This window comes from Spea bombifrons, chromosome 1 (assembly GCF_027358695.1).
Source record: "Spea bombifrons isolate aSpeBom1 chromosome 1, aSpeBom1.2.pri, whole genome shotgun sequence".
Classification (NCBI taxonomy): Eukaryota; Metazoa; Chordata; class Amphibia; order Anura; family Pelobatidae; genus Spea; species Spea bombifrons.
The window spans coordinates 30,983,509-31,006,555 of NC_071087.1; the positions used below are offsets into that span (position 1 = coordinate 30,983,509).

Consider the following 23,047-nt stretch of genomic DNA (forward strand, 5'->3'; position numbering starts at 1 on the left):
GAGGGTGGCCAAGGTCAGCAGTATATAGGGCTCTCAAATAAATAAAATCCGATTGAAAAGTAGGGAAAAAGAAGCGTTGCTTATGTCTTTGAGGTTGGAGTTGAAAGAATGAGGAGGTGCTGGGGTTATTTTCCCACGGTCTCAAATTAGACTAACACAGACCCCTCATCTTACCGTATGTGTAGCAAAACAACAAATGGTTGGATTTTTACCCAACTGTAAGTGTTTTTTACTTATATCAAATGTAATGGGGACTCAGCAGTTGGTTTACGATGGTTCAATATTATTCTGCCCGTTATTTATGTATTTCATTTTCAAAAAGCAATAAAAGCATTATTAAAAAAGTAACATAATGCTCGCATCAGGCAAGCCAATGAGAGCAATTCATATCTTTACGCTATACAATATAACACGATAATACATTTAAATAGGTCTTTCCCCTCAATACTTTCACAATGAGCCACATATATCCCCAGACTGAGTAATAATACCCTAATATAGTCCTATAATTCTTGAACAAAAACCAATTTAAAATAAACTTAATAGTCACAATAGATATATGTTTAAGCCAGTACAGTAGTTTCATTGCTTAGATCCAAGTAACACTCTATACCCCCACTTTCCTAAACGTATAAGTTATCATAACTACCTTCCTGTCTGCCTGTCTGCCAGGCCTGCTGCAATACAATGTATAACCTCTCAACCTCTCCAGATTAGCAGAGAGAACAATGGCCACTTGACACTCTCTCCTCTCGGAGTGTATATATGTGCGGTTAAATAATACGTGAATGAAGACCCTGGGGAAATCTACAACCTACAGATCGCATACTATCCAGAAGACAGGGACCTTGATCACAAAAACAGATATATTATAGAGAATAATCACAACTGTCCTGTAATTACTAGGTTTAATTATATGTAATAAAGGTATAGCTGGAACACAAAGATTGTAGTTTTTATTATTTTGTTTAAAAGCTTAAGCTTTATTACTTTTTTTTTACACTTGTTTTTACATGGACACAAAACAGGTGAACCTTCCACAGAAAAATATACATATGGCCTTATTTTCTAAACTATGAGTATAGTGTTGATGTATATTTCTGACTTTCTGTGGCTGTGTTACCTACGGCAGAATTAAAAGTAAAGCAGATCCTTACTTTTTTGAAGAATCCTGAAGTCTGGAGAGTCCTGAATTTCTGTCCCTTCTCTAAACCATTTGACCTTCAGCGGTGGTGTGCCTTTTACTCGGCACTCTAACACCACAACCTGTCCTTCAGACGCTGTTAGACTCTGCAGCTCCTGGATTTGAGAGAATAAAAAGCATTTATCATAAATGATGTATATATACACCAAAAAATGGGGGAAAAAATGCACTGGGTTGCTGTAATTACCTCTCATGTTTTTACCCATTGTACAGCGCTGCTGAATATGAAGGAGTTATCTAAAACAATAATCAATCAGTTTTTGGTCTAATTTGAGATTCAGGATAGCCATATACCTATCCAGAGCATGGTTAAATTCCCTCAATGTACTGGCATCTACCACTATTGCTGGGAGGCGGTTCCACATACCCATATAAAAAAAGAGCTGTCCCAGAGGTGCTGTAAAAAGCTGGTAATTCTGGACTCTCAGGTGGTGATCTGAAGAATTCTAAGTAACGTTATGCTATAAAGCCTACTTGCTCAACAAACGAGACCTTATTTTTGTTAGTACATCAGTCATCCCCAAAAGTACATCTCCCTATTGGAGTCAATTTCCAGACTGTAATCTTTTGAGCAGGGTCACCTTCATGTTTTGTTTCATTAAGTCTAAATTGTTGTGTGACGCACTACTTGTTATGTCCCGTTTGCCCACTGTGCAGTGCTGCGGAGTACGATGGTGCTATATAATCCAAAACAATAATAACTGCAACACTCAGAGTGCTAAAAGATAGAAAGTATTAAACAAATACCAAAGACTATTAAACAAACTAAATATCATACTGAGCAACAATAGGTGAACATTTGCTGAACATAAAAAGAATATTCCATTGGTTGATCTTTCAACCCTAAAGTCTAAGTCAGCTGGTACTGCTGGCATCTCTTTGTAATCCAGAAAAGCTTCCGATCCCCGCAGGAATGTTTGCTGTACGCAGACAGTGAGTCAATATCTGATGACATGGCAAAGGAGATATTTGTATGAAAACTGACTTAAGTTCCCACAGTGGAGAATGTTCAACTTTTTCATCAGTTTTCTAATTAAAACCACCAAGCTAAGCGGACAATTACATAACGTACTTAGCTTAGAGCAAAAATAATAATGATAATAACAGGAATAAAAAAAAACTGATTTAGAATAAATCTCACACTCAATGAGACCAAGAAATAGCTTTGTACTGAGAACATATTAAACATATTCTTAGTGTGTGTACAGACACGGACTCCCCATGTGTGTTCTGTTAAAGGTCTCCTTCCATGTGTGTGTCTTGTTCTACATAGATAATGGTGTCCTAGACTAGATCACACCTATGTGTAATTGGTACAAACTAATGTCAGTTTATATTATGGAACAAGATGTGTGAAAATAAGACAAATTATAACAAACACCTAGTCAATGTCTGCAAACAAAATAATCCCAAACACAATAGATCTAAATTAATGGCCGGCTCAAAAGGCCCATATCTTGCCATGGGAGAAAGCCCTGGAGCCCATATAGTAGCCCCCCGGTACTGGCTGAAACTGTGGCACCATTTCTTCATGTACTATGATGAATATGTTGAAATGCATTAAGAATTTACAGGGAGAACTTCTGGCATGCAGATTTCAGTAATGTAAGCTTAAAATTGGCTTTCATATACTATAAGGGTAAGAAAACCACCCGGGACATCTAATAATCTTGGAAAAATTGGGAATCTGTAGAAAGAATTTGAGGTTTGTGTGAACCCACGGGTGCTACAATGCAGGTTATGTCACATTATGGTGGAGTTTTATTTAATAGTTAAAAATGTACAAGAACATAAGTGAGGTACCATATAGAAAGGCCGGCACACAATATCGCCGATATGAGAAGGCCATGAATGTGCAGAATTCCAACGTCTTTTGTTTATGTCCCTACTGAGTCATGTTCCGACAGATCAAAATCATGGGTTCCTGGTATTGTGATTCACACATTTCAGGGTTGTGCTAATTAATCTGTCAAGTGGCTAAGAACCAAACGCTGGGGATGTGAATTAAAGAAAACAACCACTCCTATTAGAAAATAATTACACAAATCTATGTCTTATACAGGATAATCTTTTGGATGGGTTCGCACAACAAAAACACAGCAATTAATTTTGTATTTTCTTTCTTCTTATTACAGATTACAAATGCCAAATGGACAGTCTAACCCCGGAAAATGTATTTTCTTTTTTTTTTTTCATTTTGCATGGATGCCAACGCATTTTGCTTCATGTAAATTGGAACATGCATTTTTTTGGCAGAGTCTACTGAAACCACGAGCTGTTAGTATGTAAATTTCACAGCGGTGCGTGCTACTGATATGTGTGAAGCATGTGAAGTCACAGCCAATCACATGTATACTAATACAATTTCACTTTTTAGAAAGGAAACATGTGATTGGCTGTTGCTAGTTAAAATGGCTAGAATTGGGGTTCCAGTAAGATGCCTACATCAATTTTGATGTAGAACACCAACTAGCATCTAACATGGACTGCTTCTTGTGTATACCAAATTACTGTAGTATTTTTAGCATTTTAGTATGTTACATTATATGTCATTATTATAATATTACATTATTTCCCCCTTTTGTATAAGTCTGCTAACTAATAATGTGCCATTTGCTATTCCTTCTCTCTGTTACCAACTACAACATGTTTCCCCACCCCCCAGTTTTCAGACAGAGGTCAATTCGTCCAAAGAGGCCTTGTATATCCACAATTATAATTTGTATCCCTAATTATTACCGATTAGGCACATATTTCCTCTTGCTTACAGGAATGTATTCAGATAATAATGTTTAATAAATTACTAATTTAATTGCACTGTGAAAGACGTAAAGAGAGATAAATAACAGAAATTCATGAAGGAAACATGGAAGAAGTTACAATGTAATTACATTTTACATGAACAGAGACAGAGCTGAAAACTATTTTAATAAAAAAAGGCTGTGCTTAAAGTTCAACATTTAAATATATATATATATATATATATATATACAAAAAATACTCAATTATATCATAATTAAAAGACTCAAAATAGCAGACCTTAGTAAAAACCGGGGCAGCAACTGTAGATGTGCCGGGTCCATCTTGTCGGTAAAGAAATGACGTAGGGCTTTGGACCTGTCAATATACATTATTGTTTTAATAAACATCTGCAAGCAAGACTAAACATATCACAAACAGGAAACACGCATTTTCCATAAGATCGAGATAGATACTTAAAGAGCTACATCATAGGATTTATTGGTATGGTCTGCTAATAAAACATTATCTATAAAAGACCCATAATGAATGTTTTTCCCAGAAAAAAATGTATACACGGTGCTAGCCAAACTTTTACCAGATGTTTCAATCTTTACATGAAAAAAAAAATATTTGTTTGTCTCTGACGTCTGCTCGATGTTACCCTGGCGCCAGAGGGCCCTTCCGCCATGACCCGCAGTCGCCATTCCTGTGCCAATCACATATCATATTGAGAGAGTAAAGTAAAAAATAATATAACATTTGCGTTAAAGGGGGAGTAATCCTAATCTAACACAGAAATACATTTAGTTTGCTGACAGCAGCTGTTTGCTTTTTAGCTGGCAGCACCATTGGGCGTACTGCACATGGGTATAGTAGACATGGAAATGGAGACGGGAATCAATGTCCTAGAGAGCTATCCCAAGGAATAATGCATATAAAGGCTATTAATCAGTTAATCCGGGAATCCGGGAAGCATCCGGGAAAACATGTAAAACAAAATTACTTTCCATATAGAGAAGTTGCAGCAGCAGAGCTGCAGCTCTTCATCTCCACCATGATCTGAGTGATTGGCTGCTTTAATGGCAGCACTTTGCTGGCTGGAGCGTCCCTTTAAGATTTACAGGACTGTTAACAAACTAATCTGTCATCAAGACAAAGGAATGGAGTCAAGTAACCCTGCCGAGCTGGGGGTAATAGGCGTCAGTTAAAGGGACAGTCCTGACAAATATTTTTTTGTTCATTTAATGACAAAGTCGGTACAAATGCAAGGAGGCAGTCACAACTCCAAATATTTAACCATATTATTCCTTATAGATGCTGCTCTCAACACAAATATAAAAAAGCATTTTTTTCATCAATCCCTTTAATATGTTGGAAAATGATACCGTGGCTTTTTGCAGTTTATGTAAACTGCACATTGTATTAAAAAAAAATCTGGATCCCCCTTATTAATAATTATAAAGATACTTTTAACAAGAGTGACTCCAGTGATGGTAATTATATCGGAATACCATCATATCATATACCATCATATTGGAAACATATGTTTAAAGAACTTCACTGATATTGATTCTAGGTCTAAGTTGGAGCAGAAATAGGTTAAATTTACTGGATCCAGCTCCCAAGATACTTTACATATTTGAAAGATGGAAATAAAGTTCAGTGTATAAGAAGATTTAGACGGTAATAATGTATATAATGTACAGAGAATACAGAGCCCAGAGGATATGGAGGCAATCCGATACCCACTGTTGATAAATGTCCATCTGGACTTAACTTCATGCATCCTAAGCTTTGATGTGACATTTATATCAAATTCCCAGTGTGCAAATTCAACGGGTATGTTTTTTGGTAGAGTTTTGGTCCAGATCTACCATGACCCATGTCCATGTTCCATTACTCTGCTGAATTTAACACTTTATTGGGTTAAACGCTAACTTAAGGCAGCATTACAAATATGAGTTATTTACAGCTAAATGCACAAACCCCTCCCAGAAATAATTCTGTAATCAAGTGAAATTGTTTCTCTTTATAAAATAAGAACATTTAATTGCCGTGTCACACTTATGGGTTATTGTCATAGAAACCACTAATGTTTTGCGTGTATGCAATTAATATTCTATCATAACAATTGCATCATACGCTGTACAGATAATGTCTCTAACACTTTCCAGGACTTACCGGTACTAAGGTGTAAGTGGAAAGTTTTAGGTTAAGCTCATGTGAATACCTGTAGACAATAATTGTAAAAGTTGTGACCTTGTGGCTCACAAAACCCCTATTAAACAGCTCTTCTAATGTTTACTTGCGGTCAGTTTATTACTGGTGTTCATCTCCAAACTATGTATGCGCATCTGTCCATGAGTGTTACGACATCCAGAGGTGCTTAGGGTCACGGCGTATTTGGCAGCTTGTAGTGATGTATTGCACAAATAATACAATAGAAAATAGACGATTGCCCTTGGAATTAATCTGTGTGTTTTGCCAACACTGAAGCTGGCCAGTCTGTTTTTTTGCATACACTTTTGATACATAGCCACAGTTGTAATACTAAAACAGATGCAGTTGATCTAAGATTATTTATGGCTGCTGGAATTGATTCCTGGCTTAAATTTTTTAAGGCAGACTCGAAACCTTTATGGTCTAATATACCTCAGCAGCAGGGTTTATGTGATATATTTTGGGAATAGTAATCACATGATTCTTTCTAAAGAGTTTTCAGGTAGGGTAGGGGTTATTGTACAGGACACTTAGTCTAAAATTCATTCTGTAATCAGTTTTGTCAAAACATTTAAAGTAACAACATCTGGCAAATTATCGTTAAGGATAACGAAGGTGAAAACTTATATGAAATGAACAACTGATATATTCAAATTGTTTCTATACTGTGATCTAAAATTGACTTTGGGTAGAATAATCTATCCAGTGGCTTAACTACGGGGTTGTTCCTGTCTCCTCATACCGGTTATAAATGGTTCAGAAGAGGCCATTCAGATTAATTCACAGGATCGGAAGGGCACTTTTCGAAACTATGTTGAACTGTCACGGGGAGACAGGATCGTATCGGGGGCACGTTACGTGACCCCGCTGTGAAACCAAGGTTGTCTACACAGTGTGCACAAAAAGCAGCAGGAGAGGTGAGAGGTAAGCGGAGGCAGGGTCATATGCATGTACGTTTGTATATATATATATGCATGTATGTGAGCATGAATGTGCATGCATAAGTGTGTGCGGGCATGGATGTCTATGTATAAGTGTGTACGGGCATGGATGTGTAAATGTGTGTGTGAGCATGGATGTATAATTTGTGTGAAGTGGAGTGTGTGAGAATAAATGTCATAGTGAGTATGAGTGGGCAAAATATGTTGGAGGGGGCAAAAAAGGCACAGACAAGTTGTGTATCTATCTATCTATCTATCTATCTATCTATCTATCTATCTATCTATCTATCTATCTATCTATCTATCTAATCATAAACAATTCATGTTTTCTTCTGTTAATATTATAACAATCTATACTGCAGAACTAGGTAGTATCATGAACTCTGTAGGTTACATTATGCTGGATAGTTCACAAATCCAGATGAGACTTTATTTTTTTATTTTTTTTTTACAGCTCACATGATTCAGCATTGTTCCATTTCATACACGATTGTCCAAAATAACTACAAGAAGTTAAGGCTTCAAGTCTAAGAATTATTAATAGACCTTTAGTCATAGTCTTTGTGTCACTTTCCAGAACTATTCAGTATTGCTTCTAATTGAATGTATTGTGTCGCAGATGAAATTAGGCACAGGTGCAAACAGCGTGAATCAATGATACAAGCTAGTGTGGGTATTTTCAAAATGATGCTTCAAATCCCTTTTTCGGATAGGTATAGTCAACTTACCTGCTGAACAGGCACAGACATTGGCTGCATTATAGCAGTGGTTATTCCACATTTTGGGGATGAAGGCCCTATAGTCAAGGAAACAGAACTTGTTTTCTTTTGAGCCCTATGGAAAAAACGAGATTTTTCTTTTACCTTCAGGGTCCAAAATACATTCTACGGAAGAGAATATTACATGTGCATGTAATATTCTTGAATTTACAAAAAAGTAAAAAAACGCCAATTTTTCTAACTCCAAAACACAAATTGCTTTAAACTAACAACAAAAACACAACTGATAGTAGACCAAAAACTATTCAGACAATTTTTTTGTTTCGTTGTTGGCCATCCGTCTCCTCAACAACAAATTCCATTTGCTACCATTGGGTTGGGATGAAATTCGGAAACGAAATTTGTTGTCACTCACCCTCATTTACTCTCTCATACAAATGCAAATTAAAATCCATAGCTCTCAGCTTCATTTTTGTTTGCAGGAATCTGAATGCACAAGTCTAACTGATTGCTGCTTCTATTGCTACACAGGCCACCTGCAATATACCATGTTCTTCTTCTTCTGCACATTCCCTACCCTAGAAATATGCAGGACCAGGTAAAAGATAACTGGGAAGCATAATTACTGTATTCTGTAGGATTCCTTATTTCACTGTAGCTATTCTTCAGTCGTGATGTGTGGATGTTACTGATGGCAGATGGGTCGCCCTATGCTTCCTCTGCTATCCCCACACGCCGCACACCACCCTCAATGTCTGCTGGTTGCGCACAGACAGGAAACACGCATAACTGGCAGCCTTAATCTCCTGAAGACTACTGACACGCGTGTTCCGATTCAGATTTTCCTGAATGTATCACAATGAAAGCAGATGGCTGAATTACAGCTACCGGTTAGTTTGAGGCTGACTTGGCTCTCGCATATCAGCAGGAAGACCGGCACAAGCCAGGCACACCTCTCCTAATCTTTAGATGTACTGAACATGTCACATTTTAGAATTTTAAATCGAATGAAAGACTACAATAAATCACACAATTCATTACTACTGCATGCTCATATGTCGCTGTTAATCCAAGATGTCAGTAACAAGATGCCCTAAGACTCTGGCATACATTTGGAACCACACAAGCACCTGTTCAATGGTATTATTAAAAAATGTATCTACTTCTAGATTTAAAACGTGTTAAGTGTTTCCTTCTTGCGTTTGCCTATATCACGAACTATGCTCCCCATTTCTAGTCCATGGGCCATAGAGTAAATTTGGGTCATTTAGGTTGCCTGTAATGTGGGTAATATAAACCTTAAATCTATGATATTCATATGAAATATCCCATTGTCTAAATATAACATTATATTTTTTTTGCAATGAACAATGAGCAATGGATCTTAAGCACTACTTTAACAACACTGCAGCTCCACATAAGGCCACCTTGCAGTTGGCCAACAGTACCCAAGATGACTGTGTTTTTTGATAATCCTACAGATCATCACATTTTTACTATGTTAATATCTCATATACCGGTAAATGTTGTAGCCTAGCACCAAGGGCCTACTGATCCAAACATGTCTACTCACTGTGGCATCGTTCCTGGTTTTGTGAGGACTGCAAAGCTTTCACTTTCTGAATCTGAAGAACTGGCACCTTGGATCAAAACAGAAAGTATTACACACTTATATTACAATTATTTTACAAATATTACATTTCTATACATGAAAAGTTAATGGTAGCCATGTAGCTAAAGTGACATTAGCAATCATCGGCATGGAACAATAACTGGAAGTTGATTACTTGTGGCCAGGCTACCTACCTTTTTAACCTTTTCTATTTAAGGCTCATTTGGCTCTAAAAGGGGTTAAAACCATGATAGCAACTAACAATAACATCTTTCTAAACAAACGTTCACCCCAGAAATCTGTATTTTTGTTATTCCAGGTGTGTATATTTTTTATTGTTAACAAAGTTATTACTCATTACTTATTATTTTTTTATTTTTCTCAATTCTTTATTTATAAATATCGTTTTGTTTTTGGACACGGATATTAGGAATTTGGTTGAAATATTAACAAAATTATTTATATAGACATTATAGAAGAAAAAAAAAAACTCCCACTTGCTCGCGGCTAAAATTTTATTTTACCTTCAACAAATACTTCTGCTGAAGATGTATCAGAACCGTGGGAATTAGATGCCACGCAAGTATATCGCCCTGTGTCCTCTTCGAAGGCCTCTGCTATGACGAGCTTGTGAAAACCGTCTCCGTCAGAGGAGATCTGAATGTCTGGAGTGTTTTTCAGCTCCTTGCCTTCACAGAACCACCTGTAGACATAGAAGCATTTGAGATATTTATGCTGCACAGGAGGGGGGAGGAGAACATGGGACGGGTAGCGAAATACAAAAGTGAGAGGAAACTAAGGCTAAGCAGACTATGACAGATTGGAGATGAGTCATTAAAAAGATTGATTAAAATGTATAGGCAGAAAAAAAAATGAACAAACCCCTAAAAATGCTTTGTACTGAAGTGATAAATAAACTTTATAGACAGGACACTTTGTTTTAACATGTGTCGGAATAAGAAAATACAGATTAATGATATCTGCTGGGAAGATTTAAATGCCTGTCTAGACTAGACTAACAACATTGAACACTTCCTCCCCGGCTATGTCTCACAAATATATTGCCATCATTGTATGTAATAAATAAATCATTTCTGCACTGAATTATTTTCTAAAAATGGCTCCCCTTTGGAAATACATTGTCCTCCTTGTTAAATTATTAGGATAATTAACAATGATTTATAAACATCTGTTGCAGTGCACTAATCTAATAAAATAATACTAATAATAATAATAATACAAGTATTAGACTGAGGCATGGTGCCTTGTACCCTTAAAAACAACTCTTTCAACAGGCTTACTACACAGGACATCACAAATATCCGATGTATGTACTTAACCATGATGGTTACTTTGCTTTTCTTTTAACCTACATGGTTCACAACTCTATTTTGACTCTACCTTGCATTGTGATGTCAGGCATAGCTTATATCTTTTATGTTATTTTGTACTTTAGACGCTCAATCTACTGGACTGAGCCAAGGGGAAATATACCACTAGGGCATATGGTGGTCTGTAGCAGTGCCGGAGACTAAAAAGATACCCGTTTCCCTGTATTTCTATGGTTCCACATAACATTATATATACATATATATATATATATATATATATATATATATATAGTTGAATACCAAACCATGACTCAGTTTAAACAAAATAAAAACCTTCCTGGGTCAATAAGGCAGCCACCACCCAGTACCCCTTCTTCAGATATGAGATACCATCAAAAAGAGTCTCTTTACACGGAGTGTTAATTCATTGTCTAATTCGTGAAAGGGATTCTCCAATATGGAGAATCTAATCAAGTATTCTCCTTTTAAAGCTAAAGGCTAAAGTCCTGAACGGTGCGGTGGTATGTCTATGGACAGGCCTTTTCCTCCATTCCACCAGAGGTAACGGAGATTAAGTATTGTTGGGTACCTCTATGCAAAGATTATCATCCTTCCAAAGAATTCCTAAATTGTCATATTGTGTCCTGACGTTCAAGTATCTTTATCACAACACACTGTAATCACTCTTACTAATGTAAAAAAAAAACAATTGCTATGTTGCGAAGCATCGTGAGCGCTCTAGCTTACAAAACATGGAACAATTTATACAGCATGTCGTTTGCTCAGACACTTAAGAGGAGGCTGGTTTTCTTCAAGAACTTCTGGAGGGGGATACTACATAAAAAGACTAGTTGTTAAACAGATGAGAAGAATGGCGCCAAGAAGGCCAAAGAGGTGATTTTAGATGACATGTAGCTCACTTGTGGCGTTTTTATCAGAATTCATTTTTTAGCCAAACTGTCCCAGTTTTAAATTATGAGGTTTCAATGTGCTGAGAGGCAGTACTTAATCACTTTACACTGACAGGCTCACATGTTGTTTGCGCTTAACTATTCAGTTAGGTAAAAACTAAAAGATCCACATTTTTCTGATAAGGATACAAATAACATAAACATTAAGTGCATTGAGGAATTTTGAGTGTTCTATACATTACATTTATGGAGCAAGATCTTCTACCAATAGAGGTGCTGGCAACGTGATGTAATCAAGGTTTAGTGTTTAACAAGTTACGTCTTATCTATTTCTTCCTTAGGAGCTAGTAAGTAAACTTAAACTCAAATTTATCTTTAGAGTTACACACAAACATAGAATTTGATGGTAGATAAGAATAGCCATCTACTACTGTTTAAATTCCTGGATTACATTAACCTCTACAACTTCTTCTGGTGAGCTGTTCCACTTACCTGCCGCCATGTCAGTCCTTACATTGCATCTACACTTGTTCTACATACCTATAGGCTTAGAAAATGGACGTATTAACATAGAAACAATCTAACTATGCAGTTCTTGCAATTGAGGAACCCCCTGCAGTCTTATTTTCTATCTAGATTACATCACAAATAGAAGATTTAATCTATAATTGGTAATCAACATTAACGTTGTTTAATTCACTACAAAGAGCTTCATTGCTCTTAAGTCATGTCTTCTAATTGTCCCTCTCTAGGAGGGACAGTACTTCTTTGAGGCTGAGATCCCTGTGTTCCTCCACAATATCCTCATTTTCTAGGAGCTCAGAACATACTTGTATATTTAAATGTATATTAGTATTCTACAGACCTAAAGGTTCTAATTATATTTATATAAATATAATATCTCTTCCCCTTAATCTCTTAATTAACCAATTAGCTATCATTAGTTTGCAAAGTGACAACACGGGTGCAAGTAAAGCACTCCTGTGGCTTCACCATTTAACATGTTGGGAGGTATGTTTAGGTAGCAAACTACTATTAAGCAAGGCATAGTAAGAGGTTTAATTAAATAAGATGTTGCGTTTCCAATTAAACAGTACAGCGGGGTACATATAATTTACTTCACTTAGAGAGGCAACCTTTGTATGCGGAGGTCATGACCATGTTACATGGAAATATACATTTGGCAGGACAGACAATATGGGGCAAATTGTTGGATAAATGTCCCTTTTTCCAATCTGCCATGAGACAAATGGATCAGCAGCGTTGGCCATATTGGTCCATGTAGTACTTTAAACTTGGCAATAAGCTAAAGTCTATGGGAAGTTCAAGTGTTGAATATTAAAATCATATTAGTGGTTTCATATTGGTGAGGTTTCTATGTCTCGTTGAGAGTAACTCTGTCAGCGTCAAACCTTCACAATCAACTCTACACATGAGGACGTTCATTCCAGGCATCCTGACAATACCATGGAGACCAAAATGAGGTGTGACCCACATAGGTCCTACAACACCTGTTTATTCCAGGCTTTCCTAAAACTGGGGAGGATTTTTATTGCCAGCAGGAATCATTATCACAGTTTAGAATTACCCTTCTGCATACCAACACTAGGCAGGTATTGGCCTGCTGTGTACAATGTAATACTTCATTATAAATAAAACAGCTAGTGGAAGAACGCCAGTCTTCAAAGTCTTTAAAAATAAATCCCAATTCGAGAATCATCTTTTTTGTTATTTATTAAATGTATTTACTAACAGCCACATGAAATTAATAAAAATAGTGGTGCTGGAGGTCAACAACTAATCTAGAATCTTTTGAGCAAAAACCACTCTTGTCTTGCTTTTCTAGTGCGTCTGGCAAGTATGATCCCAAATTATTTATGTTCGATCACTACACATAAAAATATATTTATATATCACCAGAAATTATATGGGCAAAGTAAAAAGCTAATATTTTCTCCTAATATTCTCCAAAATCATGGCATGGTTGAGGTGTAAACATGATATTCATACTTCCATTCTGATAAATGCATGATTTTCTCCTCAATATCATGGATCTCAAGAGAGAATTTATATATCAAATGCACTATGGAAAAAAATGCATGTCTTAGATGTAAACATATTATTATTATATTATATTTTTAAATGATATTGTTTATATATTTTAAGAAAGACATTTCAGAACATAGCTGTCTATGGCATGTTGTACGCTTAGTGTGGGTATCTCAATTGACTCTTTTATATACAGAACATATTTCAGTAATTAATCAAATCAGAGACAGATGACGGACAAATGTTTAGTTAGATTCTGGAGTCAGGCCTCTGGGGCTGACATTCTGTTTTAAATATTCACACATAAATGGTCAGCCATAAACATTCGGTGTTAAGGATCGGTGCTGTGAACCAAGCTTCATCACTGACCTGTATTTCCCTCGGAGGTTAGGCTGCTTGCATTTTTTATTATATTTGGAACAATATTTCATATTTACTAAGAGTACAGATTGCTTTTACCACGACAGCGCGTAGCAGGCTGTGCTTAGGCCCAGCAATAATCCTTACAGCCCAACATCCCATAGCACAGCAGTCCCACAAGGGAGATACCCAAGTGGACTATCTGCTCTTGAAACAAGCACTGAATATCCATATTTTATTACAGATTCCAGGTGTATCCGGTGAGCTGGTTAGCTTAACTTGCAGCTGTTCTTTGACAGCAATTCCCACCATCCTCAATCAAACAGCTTGAGGCTGCCCAACCTTACTACAACCAATCTCTGGGATCACACGTAACATAGGCATGTAATAATAAATGGTGTTGTTACATATAACTAACACATGTCTCTTTTCACTTTTATCTAATGTTCTATTTCTTTTCTCTTTTTCCTTTCTCCTTTTTGTGCTTCCTATTCTTCTTTTTCACTTCTTTGCGACATATTTGCCATTAGCGAGCCTAATAAATGGGAGCCCTTTGCCAAACATAAAAGAGAATCGCACTATGAGCTTGGTTTGACCCGATTTGATTGCTTCAGACGTTGTCAATCATAGATATGCTTTTGAAGCACAGAAGATCAAAGAAGCCTATGTTATTAAAAATGTGATTCATTGGGATGGGGAAGAAATTGACGTGGTGTAACAGGCATAACGCTAAAAAAAATAAAAAAAATAATCATTATCTATGCCAAGTAATAAAACACAGGTTTTAGACTTTCCTTGAAACATGACCGTCTAACTAAATGAAAAGAATGCAGCAGCCATATCCACGGCAATTAAAGGAATTAGACAATTCTGCTCTCAGCAAATTATACCGTGAATACAAAGCATGACACAGTGAAGACCTTTGAAAGTTTGGAAGGAATTTGTTGCTAACAATGCAAGCAAGGCCTTATTTAAAGAAGCCGTAACACCCTATTTTTTGACACCAGGGATCAGTGAAGCAAATGTCTACTTCAAAGCATCAAAGGTTTATTACGTGTAGCCTGCCTCTGATATCGCCATAGTGGCCATCTGCGTGTAGGTTCAAAATTTTAATTGAAATAAAAAAAAGAAAAAACTAATTACACATGACTGTCGCTCTTAGCGTTCCATCTCTACATTTTAGCATTTCAGGCAAGGACCCACTTTTCTTCATGTGTGTATTATATTATAACCTGGCACGCTAAACAAATAAATGTGTGGACCAGCTATGAACAGGAGAAGAGAGATTGGAGACACGGGCCCCTTTGACCACTGGTTTACCGGGCAAACGAGTAGCAGAGGGTCTATGTCCTTTGAGACTTGGGGGTCCTATTGCAGCAATAGTTGTGCGGATCACAGCAGGGGCCTCTACATCTTTTGTTTCTGTAGGTCCAAATTGTTAAGTGACGCACTACTTGTTATGTCCTGCTTACCCATTGCACAGAGCTTCCGAAAATATGAAGGTGCTAAATAAATCAATAAATCAAATAATCTACAGTATACATTTGCCTAAAACTTCTGACATTCCTGATTGTGTATATACATGTATATTTAGAGAATATGTTTTTATTGTATAATTATGTTTGAATGCAAGCGCATACTTTTGCGCAGAGATCCCAGCCTGAGTGATGGCTGCTTCTGTTAAAGCCTGAGAAAACGTTCAATAAGTTAAGACTCGGTGCTCACTTTAGTTGTCAAGTTTGGGATTAAGACAGATTTCAAAACATGTTTCAGCGCTGTTGCCTGACTTTTATAGCTACTTTGTAAAGATATATATTGCAAACACCACAAGTAACCGTGAATGGCTCATAAATTGGTTGCCCTACAAAATTTTAGCTGTTCTCACTCTTAAAGTGCTTTCACTGCAAACGTATGATTAGAAGTAATGCATTGCTTTTGTCATTTGTATTTATTGCTTATGGGCCCTAAAACCCAGAGTCTCCCTGATTTATACTCCTGTTATCTTCAAATCAGAATGGGTCCATTATATCAGCAAGCGGGAGAAGTCAGGTACATACATGTCTGAAGAACTCCGATAGCAAGTGATATGCATTGGGGTTTACGGTGCCCGAACCCTGTTTATCAAATACATTCCCTGTATAACGATTTCTACAAAACACAGAAAAATGGAAAACCAACAAGAAAACCACACATCCTGCTTGCTAATACTGCCCTCAGATGTTAGCATTCATTCTAACAATGTTTTAACTCTAGGAAGCCTGGCTCGGTTAATCAGAGTTTTGTTGGAATTGCAAGATATTTTCTAGTTTTGTCAAAGTCATTTGTATATTTTGGCCATATGCCATTGGCTATAGGGCTGTTCCTCTTGTGCTGAAAAGCCATACATAATAAAGGTAAATGCATTGGGACATCAAAGCAGGTAGGGCAGCATGGCAGAAATAACTTATATGTCACGTAAAAGTCAAAGCTGGTGGAAAGGAACCCTTTTAATAATCCTTTATTGTACACGTAGCTATGAGAAGAGCTTGCGATAAATGGGTGGTAAATAATGCTGATACTTAGTTTTTAGATTTATATCAGGAGACAGTAAAAGAATTTATCAGAATCAGGCTCTCATGTTATTTAATATGACTCCAGCATGGAGGGTAAGCACAAGACACCGGCGTATTAGCCTGTAGAGGCACGTCATTTACACCAACATTTTCACGCTCAATATAACTTCAAACCAGTGACATGAAGGCCAAATTTATAAACACAAATCCCGTAAATTTACATTACAAATGTTCATATAAACAATGTGTTGTTCAGATGTGAAACAGCCTCTTGCTGTGCTGTGGTTTTTTTGTCTGTATCAGCACAGTATTTGAATCACATTTGGCCAAACACATCTCACGTACAAAAAATAGCTGGGGGTGGGGGAGCGGCAAATGCACAAGAGGAGCTTCAGCGGAATCCTCTCATGGATTTGCAAGGAGGACACCTCAAAAAAATACATATGATAGTTGGAGTGGCTCTTTCGGACTTCATGCAGCCTCACCAGTGAAGAATACATATTGACTTTGATATGCATTATTCTATCTATTAATTGATGTGCCTTTGGGAGAAGCTGAAGCTCCATACCTGCAGTACAATTCCCCTCCATGATCTTGTTTTCACACCACTGATTATATTAAATCAAGAAAGCACTCTGGATCTGACTGGTGGTGAGTAGCCCACATGGGCACAGGCTGCAGGAGATGTGTTCAGTCCAACATATCTCCTGCAAGCCTAGGGGCTGAGAGGCGAGGAAAGAAGCAAATACATTTTAGGCGGTTCCCCAGAATGCCTCCATGTGTTTGCAAGGGGGTCCTCACAAATGTAAAATGTAAAGGGACCACTAAGCTGTCATATGCTCTGGAGTAAATAATTCTTATCTCCCAACCCCCACCGTCCAGCAAGTTGCACATCTGTTAAAAATATCATTGTCCATTGTATATATAAAGCATATATACCAGATCAATCATTTATTCAATACTACCGAGCAATATAGATCACAGGCAGCAAACTTCTAACAGCAAATAAAGAAATAAATAGACACAGTTCACAGTTGAGTTATATAGAGAATATAACTGTCAATTCCCAAAACTGTGATGTGTTCATACAGCTCTCTTACTCTTATGCCCTAGAAATGTATTGTAGAGGTGCTTCACGTTCACCGTGGCAGTAAAAGCAGGCTTTCAGACAAGCATTTAGCACATGGCTGTTGAATCTAACCCACTGGTGTCAGCTATTATTCATCACATCACTTTTTATGCATAGCAATGTAGGTAAACATGTAGCTTTATTTTCACGGATAGAATCATATTTATGGCTGTGTCCTCTCTGAGAAGGGATGGTCAGACGACATGGCTTCTAACGTATCAAACCATGTTGTTTAGATCTCACGCCGTCCTTGACAAACGCAAGGGAGGTTGTGTAGAAAATACATTTCTGGTACAAAGATTAAAAGTGGTCTTCTCATCATCGCAACGATGATGTGATCCAATGAGCAGAAATATGTCCCACTGGTTACTGAAGTAAAAACCAATGTGCGTAGCTATTCACTTTCTGAGGAAGTCCCCATGGTACTGTGAAAAGGATGGAATGTGTTGGCCAAGCTTGCATTTATATTACTTACTAGACTTTTTATTCAAGGTAGATTAACACGGGGCTTGTGAAACCCATGGCACCAGGTTCCCATGGTGCCTATGGGCTCATTTGCTGGACACATGACCTGGCCCTACACAGAGCCAGCTTTTCTTTTCCCATGACACACAGTATTAGCAGGGCTCCTGAATTTCATGTACTGGCTCCTGCTTGTGCATTAACAATAATGCAAAAAGGGCCCACATCAGGGCTCCATGCGTAATGGGCCCATATGGTGCTTGATTGTGATATGAAGCAAGCAAGGCTACTACTAGGGAATGTGCATATTCACAAAGGACAAGGAGGAGACACTCAGTTACTTAATTTTTTCATTTACTTGAATGAACAGAATATAGAACATGAGATCAATGCACGTACTTTGCAAAGCATTTACCCCTTTTGTGCCCCCAACCCTTTCAGCAGTTACTTGTTTTCACCAGAAAACTTCAACAAAAATCATTATGTTCCTGCTCCCCTGGTTTTCTAGAACTGTTGCTGTCAGCAAAGACTTACCCAGATTACAAAAACACACTTTTGTATAGTGTTGATTTTGAAGTGGTGCCAAATGTCTATTCTGTCTGACAATACATCCTTATTATATCAGGGAGTGTCTCGCTAATTGTTTGCACCGGCTTCCCGTGCACAGGTTGCAGAGACGTGTAAGATTAGTATGATCCATGTTATCGTGCAGGGTGGGAAGCAGATCTAGTTATGCTCAATTAAGCAGAGTCACGATAGGACACATTTATCCGAACTCCCGAATTCTGGTTCCCCATATCTAATGGATGATTTACATGGTTTGTCATTTTTTTATTGCAAAATATCCATTATTTTAAATAGATTTTTAGATATAATACCAAACAGAGAATATACAAAGATAATTAAAAAATAAATAAAAATGGTACACTTAGAGAAAACACAAACAGATGTTTAAAGAGTAAAAGACGGCCTTTCTATCTTTCATTCTTGCTGTCTTTGTTTTATGTATTTGAGTTATAGTATGCAAATATATAAAAATGTATTTAATTATTTTAGTTAAAATATTGGTTCCCCGTTCTAAGGATCAAAACACACTTTCACTGTATTTTTATACTTAATGTCTCCCACAACCTTTTCAGTGTTTTCTTCTACATATTTCATAACACCCCACTAATTCCCTCTTCTACTGAGATGATGGATCAAAGAGTATTTTTATGATCATAGACCAGGGATGTCCTCAGCCATTATTTTATTATATTGTGTTAGTACAATAGTGTTTCTTTAGCCAGTTAACCCCACACAGACCGCGGTCCAGCTCAAACGTGCTGCAGGTTTAAATCACATTGGCTGTACACTCCAACATAAAAATCATTATAGATTAATGTCCAAAAAAAACCAAACAGCCATATTTGATTATTCTTGGTTTGGACTTTTTTCCTCTGTAAATTGATGGTTATACATTTCATTGGGCCAACAAAGAACAAGATGTAGTCACATAACAAGCTTACATGACCTCAGAGGTGTTCATGTCAAGAAGAAACCGCTGAGGTCCTGAAAGTGTATGTAACTCTATAAAGGTATCACCTTCGAGTAAAGTCTCCAACTTTTCTTGGGCCAATAAGGCTTGTTTTCTATTTCCCTACTTAGTCTGTAAAAATCTGAATGAATATTTTTAATCTATAGTGTTTAATTCAAAATTGAATTGAAGTATTTGTACACTATCTGAACAAATTAGAAGGTTGTTAAGTGTGAAACTTACATTTTGTGGTGTGGGAGGGGGAGATCAGCTCCAAATCCCTCATAAAAAGATTAAACAATTAAATACAGGGCATAGAACAAAAAGTTTACTAAGTGCCAATCACGATATTTATTGTAATGATACATTTGCTTGACTAACGACAATAAAAAATCATGCATTATTAAATAAAATAACATTAAAGTCCTAGCTTGTCTGCACCTGTTCTCATACATAGTATAATTGTGTTATCTTGGTTACATCTGGCATAAGAATAAAATATTATGAAATAATTCTAGGGTCCCTTTGAAAACAGGAACAAGGGGCAGTAATTGTGTGCTGTCATTTTATCAGGGTACACACTTGAGCATCAACATTCATTCTTTGTTCCCAGGAAGTTCATGTCTCCAATGACTTCAGCGCATGTTTGCTGACGAGCCAAAGATTTTTCTGTTGAGGACCACTAGGACGAGCCAAAGATTTTTCTGTTGAGGAACACATTTGGCTTCAGTAAGAAGCCAAATAGATCAAAAGGGTAGCTTCTTCATACTGCTAAAGTTTATTAAGCTCCCCTACTAACATTGGTATCTCATTAAGGCTCGCAAAAAATACATAAGCTGAAAAAAAAAAATGTTTATATGTATATATTACATATGAAGAATAACACAGGCATCAGGCCATTTCTTATTGCTGCAGCGAAAAACTCCTGTTTATTCCATGTTGGTTCCATGGTCCCATTTCCCAGCAAGTTTCATATATTTACATTTATATCTGTAAGAGAAAACTAAAAAAACTCCCACTATCTGTGACTTGTATAATCACTCTTGAGGTTGAATAACACACCATCACTGATTTAGTATTTTTCTCCAAGTCAACTTTGTAACGGCAATGAATGCTCAGGCATCCAATAATGCAGTCATGGTGACATATGGCGAGGCTTTCACGGACTACGCTGGGTCTGCTGGTGAATGGAAGGATGCCTTTGAATTCCTTTTTGAATTTTCAGACCTCCTGAGTTATTTGACTCCAGTTATCTCCAATTATAATCACACGCTGCTCTCCATGTTTCTCTTTTCACTCCGCATTGAAGGCCCTGGAAACTTTCTGTTTACTCAAAACCTGACCTGACTTTTAATGACCTGTTTCCGACTCTCGACATTTAGTCTGCAAGAAAAATAAAATATAAAGACTTCCATATAATGTTTTATTAGAGCAGTGTAAACTTGAGCTGTGTGGTCTCTATAAGACAGCAAACGTGTTTTCATAGTTTAGTCTGCATGTGGTCTTTCTTTTAGTGCCATTTTAACTACAAGGACTTGGGTCACAAAGTACCAAGTGATTGCATCTCGCAGACAGACTGTCTCCTTTAATTTGCTACTAGAGATTCTAAGCAAGATACATATTTGTTTTGTTTTTCAACAAATATATTTTAATACATTAGATTGTAAGCTCGTTTGAGCAGGGCCCTCCCCACCTGTTCTTTCTGTAAGTCAAATTGTTATGCTATATATTGTTATGTCCTGTCTACCCATTGTACAGCGCCACGGAATACGATGGCGGTACATAAAACAATAAATAATAATCTGTGTACATATGCCTTTATGTACTGATCCAAAATAAGCTTCTTGATCACTTGTACTGACCAATACGAAAATATACATTCACAGATGATGGAGAGAAGCATGATAGAAATGTTTGTGGAATTTTCTCCGGAAGCTCTGACATTTAATACTGCACTATATAAGGTACTGTAGCCTCCTTGTTATGTAGTCCACATTAACCACAGAAACAATTTAGTTTTATGGAACTATAGGCATTTCCCTTCATTGGTACATATACACATATATTTGGGTTAACAGCTGTCCCAGCTTCCATAAAATGCATCTGGTTGTAACCTGATCCCCCCCTATACTTTTTTATTTAAAAAAAAATGTTTAAAAGTCAATGTACTGGCTTTGTCATGAAGGGGTTAAATGTTTAGAATCTACATACACTGAATGTGACCAATCTTACATTTACGTTACATAATGTTATTTACATTATGGGTTCCATATATTTGGCTCTGGAGCACACTGAATGGTTTACCTTCGGAAATCAGAGTGGATTTTCTTTTCAGCATAGCTCATCTTTAGTCTTTTTAGCTCTTAATTAGATAAACAGCCATTTTAAAGGATCATGGAGATAAGTTGTATTTTTGAACTATTGTCCAGTAATCCCTTTATAGCCAGAAAGTCCAATAAACACTATTTGTAAATATCTGGGGCTCAAAGGAGAAACCTACTAAGAAAGACCACATAAGGTCATGAAGTACTGAACTATTAATATTCTTATTGTTAGAATTATATCATATTTGATAGTTCAATACAACGGACAAACTGGACATAAGTAGATATCACATGGGAATTTGGACTTTTAGAAACAAAGGGTAAAGAAAGCCGGGCTCAAAGAGGTTTAAATGTTCTTTAGACTTTAGAGTACAAAGCCATAGTTCCCTTAGTTATTCTGTAAGAACAACTGTGAGTCCTGCACAATAAATCAGAGTTCTGTACCACAAACCCCACGCTATATATTGGTTCCAAAACTGTTTTATTACTGAAGCATTAAGAAATACCACAAGCAGTTGGCAGGGGAGCTTTTAATTGAATTTACAGAAGGCTTCTCATATCTGTCTGGCCATCTACACTTCCATAAATCCATCCAAAACCTCAAAGAAGCCAAGCCATGTTATATGACTACCCATGATGTGCTATGGGATTTAACATAAAGTAACCTCGTTTTGGAGGTACAGAGGCATTCCTATGTGTTTAAAGTAATTACAACCATAGCTGGCAAGTATAATACAACAAAACAGGTTAGACCAGGTCCTTTATTGGAGAATATGAAGGTAAGGGGACACTGCAGCCATCTTAAGCACCTTAATTCTTATGATAGCTGAAGGTCCATTGAAATGTTTGTGGCTTGCCAAATGTCACCTGTGGTGACAGGGAAGTAAGGCTTAACAAGACCATCCATGTGCATGCGCTGAAAGCGCTCATTTGGATTTCAAAAAGAGAGCTTTCCTGCCATTGGTGAGACTTGGA

At 37.0% G+C, this 23,047-nt stretch overlaps 1 protein-coding gene across 1 annotated transcript in view; it reads right to left on the reverse strand.

The window, feature by feature from the left end:
- Positions 1-23,047, reverse strand: part of PALLD (palladin, cytoskeletal associated protein) — a 157,178-nt gene that overhangs the window by 75,980 nt on the left and 58,151 nt on the right. The window contains exons 3-7 of the mRNA XM_053459905.1: positions 9,963-10,141; positions 9,400-9,466; positions 7,836-7,941; positions 4,244-4,321; positions 1,158-1,299 (exon numbers count right to left, since the gene is read on the reverse strand). Of these exons, the coding sequence (XP_053315880.1) occupies positions 1,158-1,299; positions 4,244-4,321; positions 7,836-7,941; positions 9,400-9,466; positions 9,963-10,141 (572 nt within the window). The remainder of the gene's footprint in view (positions 1-1,157; positions 1,300-4,243; positions 4,322-7,835; positions 7,942-9,399; positions 9,467-9,962; positions 10,142-23,047) is intronic.